Source organism: Heteronotia binoei, chromosome 12 (assembly GCF_032191835.1).
Source record: "Heteronotia binoei isolate CCM8104 ecotype False Entrance Well chromosome 12, APGP_CSIRO_Hbin_v1, whole genome shotgun sequence".
In the NCBI taxonomy this organism is placed as follows: domain Eukaryota; kingdom Metazoa; phylum Chordata; class Lepidosauria; order Squamata; family Gekkonidae; genus Heteronotia; species Heteronotia binoei.
This window is the reverse complement of record NC_083234.1, coordinates 22,141,445-22,159,470: the sequence shown is the minus strand read 5'-3', so window position 1 is coordinate 22,159,470 and position 18,026 is coordinate 22,141,445. Positions and strand designations below refer to the sequence as shown.

General features: G+C 44.8%; 1 protein-coding gene across 1 annotated transcript in view; it reads left to right on the top strand.

Annotated features, from left to right (window-relative positions):
- ST14 (ST14 transmembrane serine protease matriptase) overlaps nt 1–18,026 on the top strand; it is a 57,913-nt gene that overhangs the window by 10,624 nt on the left and 29,263 nt on the right. The window contains exons 2-5 of the mRNA XM_060251187.1: nt 10,548–10,707; nt 12,468–12,595; nt 14,555–14,625; nt 15,595–15,755. Of these exons, the coding sequence (XP_060107170.1) occupies nt 10,548–10,707; nt 12,468–12,595; nt 14,555–14,625; nt 15,595–15,755 (520 nt within the window). The remainder of the gene's footprint in view (nt 1–10,547; nt 10,708–12,467; nt 12,596–14,554; nt 14,626–15,594; nt 15,756–18,026) is intronic.

Below are 18,026 nucleotides of genomic sequence, written 5' to 3'. Positions count from 1 at the left end.
TGCACACCTCATTGCAAGCTTTCAACACAGGGTTTATGTCTCGTGTAACTTCTCCTTCCCTTCCAATGATTAGAGGACATGCACATGAGTTTCCCCCCCACTTTCCTTGCTTTATCCTCACAACAACCTTGTAGAATAGATGAGGCCGAGTGACTGGTGCGAGGTCTTCCATTGAGCTTTGTTGCACAGAGGGGATTTGAACCCTGGTTTTGCATCAGATCGAGCTCCAAGATTCCACAGAGGTTTTGGTTATGGGGCTGTCAAAGAAGTTGACTGCTGAGATGAAAACTGAACTCTAAACACCCCTCAGCAATCCCTACACCCTCTTGGTACCATCCTTATGTTCTGCTCTATTTCTCTTTCGCTTTCTGCTTCCATGGAATGGGTTGACAGTCGGCATATGGAAATTCTGATAGGGCATTGCTCGTAAGTGATTTCACAAGCACCATCAGATTTGTGATGTGTAGGAAGTGGCTGTCTGCATCCGGATGGTTTTCTGTCGCTTGCTGTGGCTTTTTCTCCTCCGCCAGACTCCTTCCCTCAGTGTTCTCCTTGCCCCTGATTAGGGTGTAATGTCCCCCTTTGGCTGTAGGTTCCCTCACTCAGCCACCCCTTCTCAGATCCATTCAGCAAAGACAAGCTGGCTTGAAACATCAGCCATTTATTTGCAAGGAGACAACTCCGACAACCAGCAATTTCACCTAGCGTACAAAACTGGAAACTGAAACAAGAGCTCCAACCGATAGGACCAAACTAAATCACACAGATATTAGGGGAGGAGCAGACTGTTCCATTACTTACATACATATATGCAATAAATATGCCACAGGGTTGCTCATCAAACCAGAGCTTGCTTCTTGAGGCAGGGCAAGTCTCCTGACCTCCTTCTCACCTTTTCTTTGAACCTCCTAAATCTCTGGTGGTTCTTTGATGCCTGCCAGGCTATCTTTTCTGTTATCGTAAAGCTGGACAGTGTAGACTGAATTGAATGAATATGGCACAGCATGCTGAAAGCTGTTCTGGTAGTCCAGATGTGCCACATCTGCTGCACCACAAAACCAGTTCTGGGCCCTGTGTATGGTTGTGATTGCTGGATAATGGTCACAGCCAGAAAACGCCGGATATCTCCCTTGTATAAAGAAAACAATGTACTAATATCACCAGCCCATAAATAATACACAAAACACTACTATTACTTAAGAGAAAAATTCAAAATGTTGTAACATACACACTGTTGCCAATAAATACAATATCCAGAATAACATAAATCAAACCACCAAGTTCCATTACAGTTCCAGACTTCCAAGGAATATGTAAAGACTTGTAAAACACTCAAAGGTGACATAAATATATTCTCCAACTGTGCATAAAATATTTTCTCAAAAGAATTCCGATTGTTATATTTCCTGTATCTTTGTCAAGAGATGCACATATGAATAACTTAAGCCTTTACTCTGAGGCTCTCTAAATCTTATGTCAGCTTCAAAAAAAATTATTTAAATATTTCTTATCTCTGGAGCCTTACAGCCTCTATAATATTCACGACTCAGTGGTACATACTTCCTGCTGGGCTAATAGCTCTCCAGAGCTACTGATATTAGTACTTTGTTTTCATTATACAAGGGAGATAGCTGGTGTTTTCGGGTTGTTTAGTTTTTCTCCCTGTCCCTGTTTTTTCATTGGAGAATGGTCACAGGCTGGTTCATGCATGCATCTCTCAGTATTTGACACTTTTGCCCAGTCCGCATGTTCATGAATATTGCTTGCTTGCTGTGCACTGGATTACAGCCAGCTGAATGTGAGAATAGACTCTATGGGGGAGCATAGTATTGAGGATGGTGTCAAGCAATAAAAAGTGCTATGTGGATTTGCAGTGGCCTGTTCGCTCGCACACAGCATTACTGGGTGTTGCAGACCTTGAATATAGATAGGGTTGCCAACTTCTCCTTAGGAAATACCTGGAGATTTGGGGGTGGGGTCTGGAGAGGGCAGAGTCTGGGGAGGGGAGGACCTCAGCAGGGTGTAATGGCCTGGACTGCACCCTCCACAGCAGCCATTTCAGTCTTGCGCATAGGGCAATTGCCAGTAAATTCTAAGAGGCATTGAATTCAGGACCCTTAAGTGTTTTGAGGTAAAATTGCTGTAAAAAGAAGGGCAGGCTCAACATTAAAAATAAAAATATAATTAAGTAAATAAGAGCTAATGGCCACCTAAAGAACAGCTTGCCTAATATATTGTAGAGGGTTGCAGGCCAGCAAACTCCAGAAGGCTTTAGCATCTGGTTGAATGTACTGGTTTGAACTGGCTCTAGCTCCCATATGAAAAATGCATACACTGAAGTGTCTTGGAATGGTACGTTTTTCAGTGAAATATAAACTTTTGGATTTGTTTCCTTTCAGCTGTGTACTATCTTGTGCTACTATTATTGTGATAGTGGGAGATCTCCAAGTACCACCTGGAGGTTAGCTACCCTGACAGTTGAGACTGAGTGGAAAAGCTGGTTAGATCTTCTCCACTTGATGTTGTTCTTTGATCACATTGATCACGTTTAAAAAAAAAATTGTGACTGCCTGTAATGGTTCCAGCTGGGATTTTTTTTTGGAGAAAATCCCAGCAGGAACTCCTTTGCATATTAGGCCACGCCCCCTGGCACCAAGCCATCCGGAACTGCATTCCTGTGCGTTCCTGCTAAAAAAAAAAAGCCCTGGTTCCAGCCAGGGGTGGAATTCTAGGAGAAACTCCTTTGCATATTAGGCCACACACCCCTGATGCAGCCAATCCTCCAAGAGCTTACAAGGGTCTTTTTTGTAAGCTCTTGGAAGATTGGCTACATTAGGGTGTGTGGTCTAATATGCAAAGGAGCTCCTGCTAGAATTCCACACTTGGTTCCAGCAATGGTTAAGCTGCCTTTAATGGTCCACCAGCCCACTAAGGTATTGGGAGCTCCAGATGGCCTTGCGTGTTGCTGAAGCCAATGCAATCCAGAGTGTGCGGAGGAAGCAAAGAACAGCGTGCCTCTTTCCGGTCAACCTCTGAGTTGGCGGGAACCACTTTTACTGACCGGCTAATCCACATATGCCCTAACTTGGACATGTGTTCCCACTGTGTACTGCTTGCACAGGCTGAGTCATGACAGGGAGAGTCGTGAGCCAGGTCAGAAGGAACCAGATTGCAGGTTACGCAACTGCATGGAGTCATTCTGTGTTGGAGGCAGAAGGGAGCAGAAGGAAAGATTGGAGGCTGTGGGCTTAGAGAAGGGAAGCTTTAACCTCCTGTGAAACTTTTGTGGGCCTTGCTCAGTTGCTAGTCCTTAGCTTACTTTGCAGGATTATTTGGAAGGCAGAAGGCTGGAACTGCCCAGCTTTTCATAGGCCTCTTTCTTTTTTAAGTACATAAAATTTTAAGTAATGAGGGAGCCTTTGATGCTGCCTTGCGTCTCCTGGTAGATTGTTATCTCTTGAGTACAGTGTGGAGGAGCAGTTTGAATGTCAGACTACAGTCTGGTGGGTAACCTGAGTTCAAATCTCCACTTTGCCGGGAAGGCTTGCTGGGTGACCTTGGGGCACTCACCACTCTTCAGTCTAACCTACCTCACAGAGTGGTTGTGAGGATAAAGGAGAAGAGAACGATGTAAGCCACTTCGGGTCCTCAGGAGAGACCAAAGTGGTGTATAGGCAAAGTAGAACAAAGTCTGAGTCCAGTGGCAACTCTAAATCCAACAAAGTTTTATTCAGGGTGCAAGCTTTTGTGTGCATTCACTATGTTGTTTTGACCATATATCAAATGCATGTGTGGTGTTCCAGTTTGATGTTCCAATTAGATATAGCCCCTTTAGCTTGGGATGCGTAGGGTATCCAGGGCTTCTTGTTGCCCATTCCCCCCAAATACTTCAGCCCTTTCACCATAGGAGAGGCAAAATCTGGGTTCATTTGAACAAATCATTTTGTACACGCATAGAGGCGCAGGTGTTAGATCAGAGATGCCTGATCCTATCAGATGTCCCACAGATTCAGCATCAAGGAGATGCTGCCGCCGCCCATATGCAGGTGTGTGTGTGTGTGGGGGGGCACACACCTTCAAATATTCAAGTCCTGCAGTAGTTCTTGGGGTTGACAGGAGCCCAGTCCTGCCATAGGATGCTAGCACTGTTCTACTCCGGCCCTCTTCTGCTTCTTTACTGATATGAGACTCTCCAGCACTTAGCTGGTGATGGTGAAAAATGATGGCAAGTCATGGCTGACTTATGGTGGCCCTGCAGGACTTTCAAGGCAAGAGACATCCTGTTTATTCGTTACCACACTATGGAAGTTCCATGATAGGTGCATCAGCTGGTCCTATCAGAAATAAGACACCTTTTAGCTCATGTTATTGGCATTCGTCCTCTAGTGAGGTCCCTACGCTCCCCTAAAGCTCTGCCCCTAAATCTCCAGGAACTTCCCAACCTGGAACTGGCAACTCAACAATTGCCCAGTTGTTATAAAGCTGCTTGAATTCAGTCAGGCTGCTGTGAAGCATTCTGCTGGTTAAGAACATAAGAACATAAGAGAAGCCATGTTGGATCAGGCCAATGGCCCATCCAGTCCAACACTCTGTGTCACACAGTGGCAAAAATTTTTATATACACACACACACTGTGGCTAATAGCCACTGATGGACCTGTGCTCCATATTTTTATCTAAACCCCTCTTGAAGGTGGCTATACTTGTGGCAGCCACCACCTCCTGTGGCAGTGAATTCCACATGTTAATCACCCTTTGGGTGAAGAAGTACTTCCTTTTATCCGTTTTAACCTGTCTGCTCAGCAATTTCATCGAATGCCCACGAGTTCTTGTATTGTGAGAAAGGGAGAAAAGTACTTCTTTCTCTACTTTCTCCATCCCATGCATAATCTTGGTTGTGGCTTTTCAGCAGCCTCAGGCTTTGCATTCATAGCCGCCAGAACCCAGCTGGTGTTGGCCATCTTGCATAGCAGTGCTTAATTTAAGGGGTAAATCCTGGTTTGGCTCCAAGTTAAGCACGTTGTCTCAAACGGCAGACGGTGCAGCTGAAAACAAAACCCTTGAGTAAGATCTGTCTGGATAAATAACAGCAGCGTTTGTGCGTGCGATGCTTTGGCAGAAGTTCATGAGCAAAGTTCATAAGCAAAGTACATTTGGGTCTCTGCCTCCGAGGAGTTTATAACCTGAATCAACAATAGGGAGGATGATGTGGGAGGCGATATGGGAGATGATAGGGAACGCCAGAGGAGCAAGGCATGGCTGTGAGCAAATGAGTACTTAAACTTGATTCTTATTGGGAATATTAATGTGCAGAGCTTTTTTGTAGCAGGAACTCCTTTGCATATTAGGTCACACACCCCTGATGTAGCCAATCCTCCTGGAGCTTACAGTAGGCTGTGTACGAAGAGCCCAGTAAGCTCTTGGAGGATTGGCTACATCAGGAGTGTGTGGCTTTATATGCAAAGGAGTTCCTGCTACCAAAAAAGCCCTGTTAATGGGCAAAGCAAAGACGTCCAGAGAAGTGACAGGTTCATTGGAGAGTGGGTCCCCCAGCAACCCAACCAGACTAGTGCAACGTTATGCTGTCCTTCCTCTGTCTAGCTCCAGGCAGTGTGTACACTGCTCCCGTCCCCCTTTTATTATTGCAGCACCCTTGCAACATAAGTTTGGCTGAGAGTGTGACTGGCCCAGTGTCACCCAGTGAGTTTTGTGCCAGAGTGGGAACTCGAACCTGGATCTCTCAGATAGCTGTCTGACACTCTAACAACTGACTACCCTACAGCAGCTCTTCCATATAGAGAAGGAGAAGTAGCATTGTGTGTCGAGCACTAATAGAAAGAGCTCAGCATCTGTGTTCATCCTTGAAAGTACTATGCCAAGAGGTGATTCCTAGTATGGAAAGAGAGAGCTGTCCTCTAAAAGGCATCAATGACCAATTTCACACTAGACCTTTAATCCTAGTTTAGCCCTGTCCCCAACTGACATTCTATACTAGAATCAGAGAAACCAACTCTATGACTCTATGATTTTAGCGTAGAATGTCAGCTTGGAGACAGGGCTAAACAAGGATTAAAGGTCTAGTGTGACATTGGTCAATATCTTTTTCTTAGAAGTCTGTTGCTGGCCTTACATTGCTACATCATGTGTCTGCCACAAGGCAAACAGACCACCACACAATTGGGAGAATTGCAATGATAGACTGAACAGTATAAGAAAAAAAGCCTTTGGAAAGTCTGTGTGGGAATCTTTGCAGTGAATTTTCAGCCGATGATGGGTGTTAACTAAATGTTGATCCCATCCTGGATAAACTGTGGGAAATGGACTACACGTTGATGGGTTCGTTGGCCAGGACTAAGAATTTATAGCACCTTCCTTTGAAATGTATAAGTCTACGTGACAGTCTTTGAAGGATTTTTTTTTTGCTAGGAGGAGTGCTACTGAAGCTTGGATCGATTTCCTCTTGAAAGGATTTGTGATTTATACAATATTCATCAGTTGGTGAGACTCAAAAGAGTTTATATCATATAAGGACTGTTGTCCCAGTTTACCAGAACTCTTTGAAATACAGTGACCCATAGTAGTGTGTGACGGACTTCAAAATGAACTTGATTGTAATTGTGTGAAAAATAATTGAAGATTGTTGGTATTAAGTAAATCAGAAAATTTTGCATATAGTATAAATTAGTATTGGTAATTGTGGTTGCGATAGTCTATGAGCCTTTTTCTTACACTGACAAGGCAAACATACAACTTTTCTCTTTCCTAGAGCTGCACAAACAGGCTGCCTTTACAGACCAAACTCTGTTACCGTACCTGGGCACACTTGATCCCCAAAAGAATCTAATGCGTGGGGTGTGACCTGATAGTGGTGTGATCTGCTCCACAGTGTGTGGGTGGGGTTGGTGATGAGTGCCGGCAGTCCGAGGGAGGCAGGGGTGTTGTTCTCTGCAGGAAATGGAGTGTTCCTGAAACTCTGCAAGAGTGTGAGCAAGGCTTGAGTTTCTCAGCGGTTTTTGGTCATGTGTGTATGTTTCTGACGCTGACTTCTCTCTCCGAGTTTCTGCATCCTGATGAGCAAAGGGGAGAGGTAATCTATTTCTGTTTCCCGTTGGGAAGTAGTCCTTTTAAAAGAAGAGCTGAGCTTTGCATGAGACCTACTGCAGTCATATGGTGATGTTAGAATATTGAGGAGGGGTAAGTGAGGGAGGTAGCTGTGAATTGCTGGCTTTGTGCTGGGGGTTGGGCTAGATGACCCCCTCCCAGCTCTGGGAGAGCCAGTTTGGTGTAGTACAGGGGTAGCCAAACTGCGACTCGGGAGCCACATGTGGCACTTTCACACATGTTGTGTGCCTCTTGAAGTCCCCACAGCCCCATTGACCAGCTTGGAGAAGGCATTTGTCTCTTTAAATTTTTTCTTCAAGCAAAGCCAGCTGATTTGGGGGATTGGAGAACACATTTAAAGTTAAGTTTGCTTTCTTTCCACCTCCACCTCCCTCCCCTATCTCCCTCCCTCTCACATTCATATATTGCAGCTCTCAAACATCTGATATTTATTCTCTGTGGCTGTTATGTTAAGCAAGTTTGGCCACCCCTGGTGTAGTAGCTAAGTGTGCAGACTCTAATCTGGGAGAACCAGGTTTGATTCCCCACTCCTCCACTTGCAGCTGCTGGAATGGCCTTGAGTCAGCCATAGCTCTTGCAGAGCTGTCCTTGAAAGGGCAACTTCTGTCAGATCTCTCTCAGCCCCACCCACCTCACAGTGTATCTGTTGTGGGGGAGGAAGGTAAAAGAGATTGTGAGTCACTCTGAGACTCAGATTTGGAGTGGAGGGCAGGATATCTTCTGTTTCTGTGTTTCTAATTTTCAAGACAGCTTCCTCTCTGGATCTGTTTTTTAAGAGAGCACTGTGTTTATCTTGATACATTTATTGTGGTGGCTAGATTCCAGTCCAGCTTAGAGACCAGCAAGGTTTTCGGAGTATCGGCTTTCAAGAGTCAAAGCTCCCTTTGTCGGACACAAGTAGGAGTGGAGATCTGAGTACTTTTTATCCACTCTTTGGAGCTGACTTTTGCTGTGTGGATGTGTGAAGCAATCACAGGATGGTACATCGCTATAGTGATATTCTAGTGCCAGCTTGTATTTACTACTTTATTTCGGTCCTCCTTTCTTATTGAAAGCCTTGGTTCCCGCTTCCAAATGACTTTCACCCCAATCCTTCCTGACTGTTTCTGGATACAGGGTTGGGTTGCATGAGAAACGGCAAGAGCTGGTTGGTACTCCAGGAACACTTCTTCTGCTGCAGTTTCTGTGAGCCTGATGGCTCCAGTGAGTGCTGCTGTCATCCCAGGAATTGCCCTCTAAGTGAGGGCCAGACACACAGACTCAGTACTGTTCTGCTGTCATCTTCATGTGAATGTTGCTAAAACAGGATCATCTGTCTGGTGTACAGACAACTTCCCCTATAGGAAAGCAGATGGCAAGAACTCTTCCTCTTCTTGTAATTCTAGGGGTAGGGTGGGAATCACATGTGTTTAAACGAAATTCTTCTTCATACTGTCTCAAATCAAGGGTATGGCCTTACGGAAACAGCTGCTAGTTTGGATGGCTATGGAAAAGGCTCTGATAGCTTGCAGTCAGAGAGAACAGAGCCTCTCATAGATGAGATGTTGAACAATAACATACTAATATTTGTTTGTTCTCTGGCTTCCCTATCTGCCAGTTATGTCTTGTTTCTTCTTCTCTCTTTGTTAGCATTAGGGCTTCAGCGGAGGGAATAGTTCGATGGGCGGGTTCCATCTTTTGCACCACAGACTTTCCCGTAAAGAGTCTGACAAATCAATGGAAGGAAGGCCTGTTGGCTGCGATTAACCATGATAGCTGAATGGAACTGCCATCCATGTACAGGAGAGGTTTACCTCAGATGGCTGAACACCAGGAACGAACAAGAAATGATGCTTTCATGCTGTGTGTGTCTGTGTGTGTGCTTTCCTCTGAGTGGGATATGAATAAGGCCAGGGCTTTTAAAAAAAATTTTTACACTAGGCCTCCCTTCCCTAGAAGCAGGGCTCAGGGCGGCTTACCTCAGAAACACATACATAGTATGATTAAAATCATATTAAAATGCATGACGTATCTTATGAATAATGATATTTTACCGCAAAATCCCGTGTATCATAATCTGATATATTTTTAATGTTGACTGTAATGAAATTATTTGTTCAATAAAATTCCTTTTTATCTGGAAAAAAATGCATTAAAACTGTTCAATACTGCATCCTATAATCATCCAGTCATCCAAAAACAGTTAATCCAACATCCGGTGCCTTTAGGGCCTTGATCCTGTAAGAAGTTGTGAATGCAGGAGCAGCTGTCTTTCTTGATTGCGGGAGTGTAGCCCTCAAGCCAAGTACTGCAATACTCCCTCTAAGCTTGTGAGCAAAAATTCTACTTTGGGAGTTACTGGCATTACAGTGGTGAGCTCTACTGCATAAATTAGTTTGGTCTGGAGCCATTTTTCCTGAGCTAAGACAAAAATGTGTGAGCAGGAAGCTAGAAAACTGAGCTAGCTCGCACTCACTCAGCTTAGAGGGAACATGGGATGGGGGCGTTGTCAGCTCAAGGACTGGCTCTGTATGATTAACAGATGGTAGACTCTCCAAGATAGGAAATCATCTGAGTCCTGTGATGGGATTGTTCTTGAGGTGAGTTCCTGTTGTGTTGCCGACTCCGAATTGTGAAATTCATGGAGATCTTGGGGACAGGAGGGACGTCCGTGGGATGTGCTGCCATAGAGTCCGACGTACATGGGATGTGCTGCCATAGAGTCCGACGTCCGTGGGATGTGCTGCCATAGAGTCCGACGTCCGTGGGATGTGCTGCCATAGAGTCCGACGTCCGTGGGATGTGCTGCCATAGAGTCCGACGTCCATGGAAGTGCTGCCATAGAGTCCGACGTCCGTGGGATGTGCTGCCATAGAGTCCACCCTCCAAAGCTCCAGGAGAACTGATCTCTGCAGTCTGGAGATCACTTGTACTTCCAGGAGATCTCTGGGCCCCACTTGGAAGCTGGCAACCCTAGTTCCAATGCCCAGGTCTTAGGATCCAAGGGACTTAGGTTCTGAGGATCTTTCACATAGGTGGGGCTCTCCAGAGCTTAGAATTCCCCTTTACAGTGTGGAAAATCCTGGAGTTTCAGGGCAGGGCCTGGGAAAGGGAGGAAGCTCACAAGGTATGTCTTGCTATTCTAGGGCTTCAGTTTCTCTTAGTAACTATGATGTGCAATCAAAGTCTTCCCTCCAAAGATGGGGAAATAGAGAGCAGTTGTAATCCTGGGAGAACTTCAAGGCCTGCCTGGAGGTTGGCAGCCATCTCTCTCTCTCTCTTGTCTTCTGCATCCAACTATTTTTGCACTGTTCATTGGACGACCTATCCCGTTGATAGTGCTTGACTTACTCTGAGTAATCCGCCTTGAGTCTCAGGTGAATGTAAATGAGTAAAAGAATATGTACTGTAGCCTGATTGTGTCTCTTCTCTCCCTGTCACTTCTAGGACATGAATGGTTTGGAAGAAGGTGTGGAGTTCCTCCCCACCATGAATGCCAAGAAGCTGGAGAAGCGTGACCCAAAGTGGTATATGATGATGGCAGGCATCGTTGTGGTCTGCCTGGCTGTCTCCTTATTGGTGGGATTCCTGGTCTGGCACTTCAAATGTAAGTGGTGGGAGACTGTAGCAATAGGTGGCCCTGAATGGCTATATTTTGGGGCTGATCTGCCAATAAGGAAGGGGAAAAATTATACAGTAGTGCTCCTTCCAGTGAGGAGTGTTTGGAAAGCGTGTCCCTTTTTCCTTCTGTGAATTGCTGAAGGATATGCAATTGATCAATCTGATGATGGTCTCAGCGTCTTTGTGTTCTGACAGTATAAATGGGCAGTCTTCGCAGTGGAGGACGGTAAGCAGTGGGGTGCCGCAGGGCTCGGTACTGGGTCCCATGCTCTTTAACTTGTTCATAAATGATTTAGAGTTGGGAGTGAGCAGTGAAGTGGCCAAGTTTGCGGATGGCACTAAATTGTTCAGGGTGGTGAGAACCAGAGAGGATTGTGAGGAACTCCAAAGGGATCTGTTGAGGCTGGGTGAGTGGGCGTCAACGTGGCAGATGCAGTTCAATGTGGCCAAGTGCAAAGTAATGCACATTGGGGCCAAGAATCCCAGCTACAAATACAAGTTGATGGGGTGTGAACTGGCAGAGACTGACCAAGAGAGAGATCTTGGGGTCGTGGTAGATAACTCACTGAAAATGTCAAGACAGTGTGCGTTTGCAATAAAAAAGGCCAACGCCATGCTGGGAATTATTAGGAAGGGAATTGAAAACAAATCAGCCAGTATCATAATGCCCCTGTATAAATCGATGGTGCGGTCTCATTTGGAGTACTGTGTGCAGTTCTGGTCGCCGCACCTCAAAAAGGATATTATAGCATTGGAGAAAGTCCAGAGAAGGGCAACTAGAATGATTAAAGGGCTGGAGCACTTTCCCTATGAAGAAAGGTTGAAACGCTTGGGACTCTTTAGCTTGGAGAAACGTCGACTGCGGGGTGACATGATAGAGGTTTACAAGATAATGCATGGGATGGAGAAAGTAGAGAAAGAAGTACTTTTCTCCCTTTCTCACAATACGAGAACTCGTGGGCATTCGATGAAATTGCTGAGCAGACAGGTTAAAACGGATAAAAGGAAGTACTTCTTCACCCAAAGGGTGATTAACATGTGGAATTCACTGCCACAGGAGGTGGTGGCGGCCACAAGTATGGCCACCTTCAAGAGGGGTTTAGATAGAAATATGGAGCACAGGTCCATCGGTGGCTATTAGCCACAGTGTATGTGTGTATATAAAAATTTTTGCCACTGTGTGACACAGAGTGTTGGGCCGTTGATGGGCCGTTGGCCTGATCCAACATGGCTTCTCTTATGTTCTTATCTGAGTAGGTTCCTTTTTAAATAGCGAAAGAACTAGGAGAGAACCTAAATCAGCAGAACCTTTGCTCACAAGTAGAAGCAAAGGCAAAAGTAATATGGGCTGAATGTGAGAAAACAGAGCTATGTGTTTGAAGGGTTCTTTTTACAGTGAGAGAGACATGTAAGTAGGGTTCTGGATCGCCTTTGTTAGAGCTATGCAGATATTAGGGATGAAAAAATGACATGCTAGAATGCTCAGTGGTTCTGCTTAGAAGATCTTTTGGAAAAGTAGACCCAAAAGCGCGGGACTCAGCCTGAAGGTAATTAAATTGTATGAGGTCCATCCCTTTTGGATTTGTTGAGAATGCCTCGTTTAAGCTTCAGTTAACTGCTTGTAGGATGGAAATAGGCAGTGCTCGTTTTCTGAAGCTCAGCCTGAGAGATGGAGCCTCTTCTAGCCCTGCAGTGTAGGTCATGTTCTATTCAACGTTTTCATGTCTTCTTCTTGGGTTCTTTCAGACAAGAATGCCCCTGTGCAGAAACTGTACAACGGCCACCTGAGGCTCACTGGCTCTCGCTTCATAGACGCTCTTGAGAACTCCAGCTCCTCAGAATTTGCTACCCTTGCCGGGAAAGTAAAGAAGATGGTAAGGATTTCTGAACTCCTCAGGCAGAGCTACAGGGGAGCACATGGATTGCAGCACAAGCCCACCCCCCAGCTGTGTTGTAGTGGATATCAGAATTGACGTAAACCGAGCAGTCTGCCTTATACAGCTTGGTTTGCCTGGGACGCTGTTGCCAACTCTGGTTGGTGTTGGCTGTACACCAGGAGGTCTGTCCCACATGTGGTACTGAGTGAGGAAATAGTAGGGAAAGGCTGTGGGCTTCCTGAGGCATCTGAAGGGCAGCTGTGGGAAACAAAATACTGGATGAATTTAGACCAGGGTACCCAGTTTTTTAGAACCTTTAGGCACCACAGGAATTCTGACTCTTGATGGTCAGCCGGCAGTAAAATGGCTGTCCCACGAGACAGAACCTACCTCAAAATGTCAGGGACCGAGGTGATGCATAACTCTTACAGCAACTCTTGCAACTGGGCAGAAGTGCTGTTTGACAGGATGTTTTTTAAAGTGCACAGCCAATCAGAAGTCCTGCTGGGCACAAGCCTCTGCCTGGCCCTGCTCACTTTCTAAAAACACTTTGTAGGCATCAGGGAAGGTACTAGTGGGTGCCATGGCGCCCACCATCCTGTGTCAGAATTACAAAGGTGGCCATAGACTCAGAAAGGTTGGGTGGCCTTGGACATCTGTGATAAGTTCCCACTCCCCACTGGATATTTGACATTTGTGTGAATTTCCAGAGAATAAGGCTGAAGTGTCTTCAGTATGGTGATGACCCTCAGTTCTTTTCATTGTCATCAAATCCTCAGGAGGGAGATGGGTGGTGGAGGTGGAAGCAGAAGGTTCGGCCCAGTGCCTGAAACCAGTGATGAACTGATGGATGACAAACAAGCCAAAGCCTAATTCAGACAAGGTGGACATTGGAAACATAGGTAGTCTGGACATAAGCATGTTACCTGTGTTGGATGGGGTTCCGCTTTCCCTTCAAACACAGGCTTATGAACATATATGAACATATGAAGCTGCCTTATACTGAATCAGACCTTTGGTCCATCAAAGTCAGTATTGTCTTCTCAGACTGGCAGCGGCTCTCCAGGGTCTCAAGCTGAGGTTTTTCACACCTATTTGCCTGGACCCTTTTTTGGAGATGCCGGGGATTGAACCTGGGGCCTTCTGCTTACCAAGCAGATGCTCTACCGCTGAGCCACCGTCTTGCTGGCTGGTACAGCTGCTGTGCCATTTCCTAGACAGTGGAGGTCTGGCCTTCGTTATGCACGCTTTAATGACTGGATTACTGCAACACACTCTACATGGGGTTTCCTTTCAAGGATCCTTTGGTACTGCAGTTGGTCCAGAATGCAGCCACCCTGGACAATATGGCTGCACTTTTTCTTTAATTGCACTAGCTTTCAGTTTGTTCCAGGCACTAATCAGAAAAGCTCTGTTTGTTTGTTCTTTTGCTTGATCAAAGGTGGCTTACATCATTCTCCTGTCCTCCATTTTATCCTCCCAACAACCCTGTGAGGTAGGTTAGGCTGAATGTTTGTGACTGGCCCAAAATCACTCAGCTTCCATGACAGAGTAGGGATTTGAGTCTGGGTGTCCCGGATCCTATTCCAACATTCTAACCACCGCACCAAACTGAAAACACAATTAAAAATATAGATATAAAACTTTTAAAATACCTGTGGCGGGGATGTAAAAACTACTCTTGATTGTTAGCTGCCCCAAGGGTACCTATTTGGTACAAATATTTTAAGTAACATCTTCTGTGTTAGTTGTGAGAAGGTCAGAATACTGATGGGTGCATATACAATGTGGATGTTGCAGTCTAGTATTACAGAGCGCATTTGTAACACCCCTGCAACTGATACACACACAAAAATCTGTACAGTCAGAATGGTCCTATCCCTTCTAACACCTGAATTTTCTAGATGTTGATCTGATTTCCATTTTTTTTTAAATTTCCTTTTTTCTCCAAAATAGATTATAGATATCTATAAAAATAATCCAGATGTTGGCCAGTTCCACAAGGAAACAGTGATCACCTCATTCAGGTGGGTAATGCATTCCTGAGGTCTGTTGAAGTGGGTAGAATGTTAGTGGTGTAAACTGTTAGTGGAGTAAATGAAAACTGGAAGGGAGCAAAGGAGCAAATGGCCCTTAATAGTTGTGTGCCTGACCTCTTCAGAGACCAAACGTGATTCCTGCCCTTGTTCTCAAAAACCACGCTAACTTAAGAAAATTGCAGACGCTACTGTGCTCCGTCATAACTGATCATCATAGATTTGGTGCTTTGCTGCCCAGTAAGTGCCTGTTCCACTTAGAACAAAGTAGGAGTCAAGTTTCACCTTTAAGACAACCGAGTTTTATTCAGAATGTAAGCTTTTGTGTGCTCTAAGCACACTTCATCAGACAAGGAATCAGGTACAGTGAGCAGACCTACATACAGCTGGTTTACAATACAAAAGGGTACAGATTAGTAAAGGGCAGAATAGTAAAGTTAACAAATTGATCTGGGTAGCATGAGCATGAGAAAACAATAAAGCAGTAATATGTCAAAATGTGAGAATGTCTGTTAATCACTCTATTGTTATAAGCCTGGGCCAAAAAGAGGGCATTTCTTTCTTAGAAGTTATTCCCATCCAACTAATTTACTTCTAATATGTAACATACATATTGTTTGCCTTTAGGAGAAAAATATATTAAAATATAGTGGAAGATGGGTTCCACTTAGGTTTGCCAACTCCCACTTAGGAAACGCTTGGAGATTTTGGGGGTGGCGTCTAGGAAGGGCAGGGTTTGGGGAGGGATCTCAGTGTGGGGCATAATGCCATAGAGTCCACCTTTCCAAACAGGCGCTTTCTCCAGGGGAACTGTTCTGTGTGGTCTGGAGATCAGCTGTTATCCCAGATCTCCAGCCCCGATCTGGAGGTTGGCAACTCTGTCTCACTCTGTTGGGTGACTTCTGTCTAGTGTTTGGCCCCAGCTCTAACTTATCTGCCAACTTGTTTTCCTCCATGCAGCGAGGGCAGCATTATTGCTTACTACTGGTCAGAGTTCAGTGTACCTAAACTTCAAGCAGATGCCCTTGACAAGGCCATGGCAAACATCCAGGCGTCGAATCAAGCACAGATGCACAAGTTGAGAAACCCTGATTTGAGAGTCGATACAATCGTTGCTTTCTGTGAGTTTTTTTCCCACCTTTATACATCCCCTCTCCATCCATCTCCTCCGTCTTGGCCTAGCTAGGGAGAGGAGCCAGGCAAAATGTATATAATTGGCAGTAGCAAATAAGAGGCGAATTTCTTGCAGGGAGGCAGAGTTATCCATCCATTAGGAATTGATGAATTGAAGCATGACTTCCTATATCCAGCTTCGGCTGCAATTTGGAGGGCAAAATCTCATCCATACTTTGATTCCTAACTTTTACAGAAGGGCAGTGTAATAATTCCAATACAGCATTCAGTACCAAAATAGTTCTGAACTTTATTGGAACAGAGGCCAAGGCCATGTCTGCCCCCTGCTGGATCATAACCAACTGTAACAAACAACATAACTAGGGCTGCCAAGCTCCTGCCAGGGGCGGGAGATCTCTGGAGGGCCCCAACCTGCTGGCAAGCAGCAGGCCACCGGAGAGATCCCTGCCCCTGAAGAGCCCTGTCGCCATGCACCATCCCTGACACGATGATGTCACCTGGAAGTGACATCATTGTGCCAGGAACGCTCTAGGATTTGAGATAAAACTCTATTGTACCATAGAGTTTTATTACAAATCCTAGAGCGTCCCCAGTGTGATGCTCTAGGAATCACAGTGGAGAGACTTGGCAACCCTAAACATGTGCAATGTGAAACTAAAGCAAAGGCTTTTTACTTAAGAGTTAAAAATAACTATGCAGTACAGAAAGCTCTAAAGCTCTCCACGATATATCAGGCAGAATTGCCAAGACTGGTTGGTCAAGGAAGGTGGGTAGGGAGAGCGCTATTTGTAAAGGAAAAGTGTTGGTCATCGGATGCTTCCTGGCTGATCTCCCGGAAGTTCTTCTGGTTGGCCCTTAGATTTAAAACCAGCCCCAGAGGTTCCTTTCTTTCCATTTGAAGCAACCCTTGAGGTGATAGGGATTGGAGTGGCTGATGGATTCAAAATATCTGTTCAGAATAAGTAGTGCAAAATGGATTTTGTTCACAGTTATTCTCTAATTCAAAATCTTTTGTTTCTGTGGAAATGGTGCAGACCACAATGGGGGAAGGGAAATGAAGGACAGAGGAAGTCGAGGCTGAATATGATCTTCTATGTGATCTTCTAGGTCATTCAAGTGATTTCCAGCATTTTCCATCACCCATCATTAGATCTATAAACTGTTAGTATTTTTAAAATAAAAGTTTTGTAGGAAGCCAAATCCTGCAGCTTATGGATCTTGAGAAGTGTGGGAGATTTCTGATGATGTGCATGAAATAAACATTTTAGCCAGGGGGAACATTTAAATGGGAGAGAAGATGTTTCCTCATTATCTTGTGTAATTCCAGGTTGTATATTGTTAGCATGAGGGTGTGACTCTTACAGTTTCTCAGAGCTGATTGCTTGACCCTGAAATAGGAACTTACAGGTAGTGTATTGTCCAATAACGGACATTCTGTGGAAGGAAAAGGCCAAAAGATATGGCCACATTGATTCTCCAGACTTAATGAATCTGAGTCTATTCTGCCCCCCCCTTAAAAAAAACACATCAAAAACTAGTCAGTCTTGTAAGTTTTACAGTTCAGAACCCGCAGGCTTGTTCTGTCGTGTATTTCTTTTGCTCCGGATAATTATAGCAAAGATTTTGCCATCTGCTGTAATGAATGGTCCCTTGGGTGCTTTCTTCCTTGATCACAAAAACCCTTGGAGAGATGGATTTTATTAACAAAATTTGAGGCTTTGTCCAGAGACACTGCTCGGGGCTGTGTTTCTTTTCAGCCCTTTGGAAGACAAGATCTTTCGTTAATCACGTTTTACATCTGGGATTTGTCTGCATGGTTTTCCTGGATGATCACAATCCTTTGAGAGAGGCTAGGCTGAGAAAGCTGAGTGAAGATTTGAACCTGTGTATCCTTTGTGCAAGTGCTGACGTTCTCAGTTACACCGCGTTGGATCTGAAAAAGATAGCAGGAAATTAAAATTGGTTTAGTTTGGTGGTCGTCTCTTCTCCTTTCTGATTGTTTTAACAATACCAGTATAAATTAGAGAGTACCAATAGCAAACAAGAACGCTAATTATATGGGATTTATTGGAGATGAATGTGGAAATCATGCTGCATTGAAGATCAATTCTGTTCAGTTTTTATGGCGTTTGTTTTATGTTTGAAAATTCAAGAGGGTTCATTGAGTTGCAGCAAATGGAAAAAAAAGACATTGTGGCAGCTAAAAGATTATTTATGTTATGTTAAGGAGTTATTTGTGAGTTTCCTGCATTGTGCAA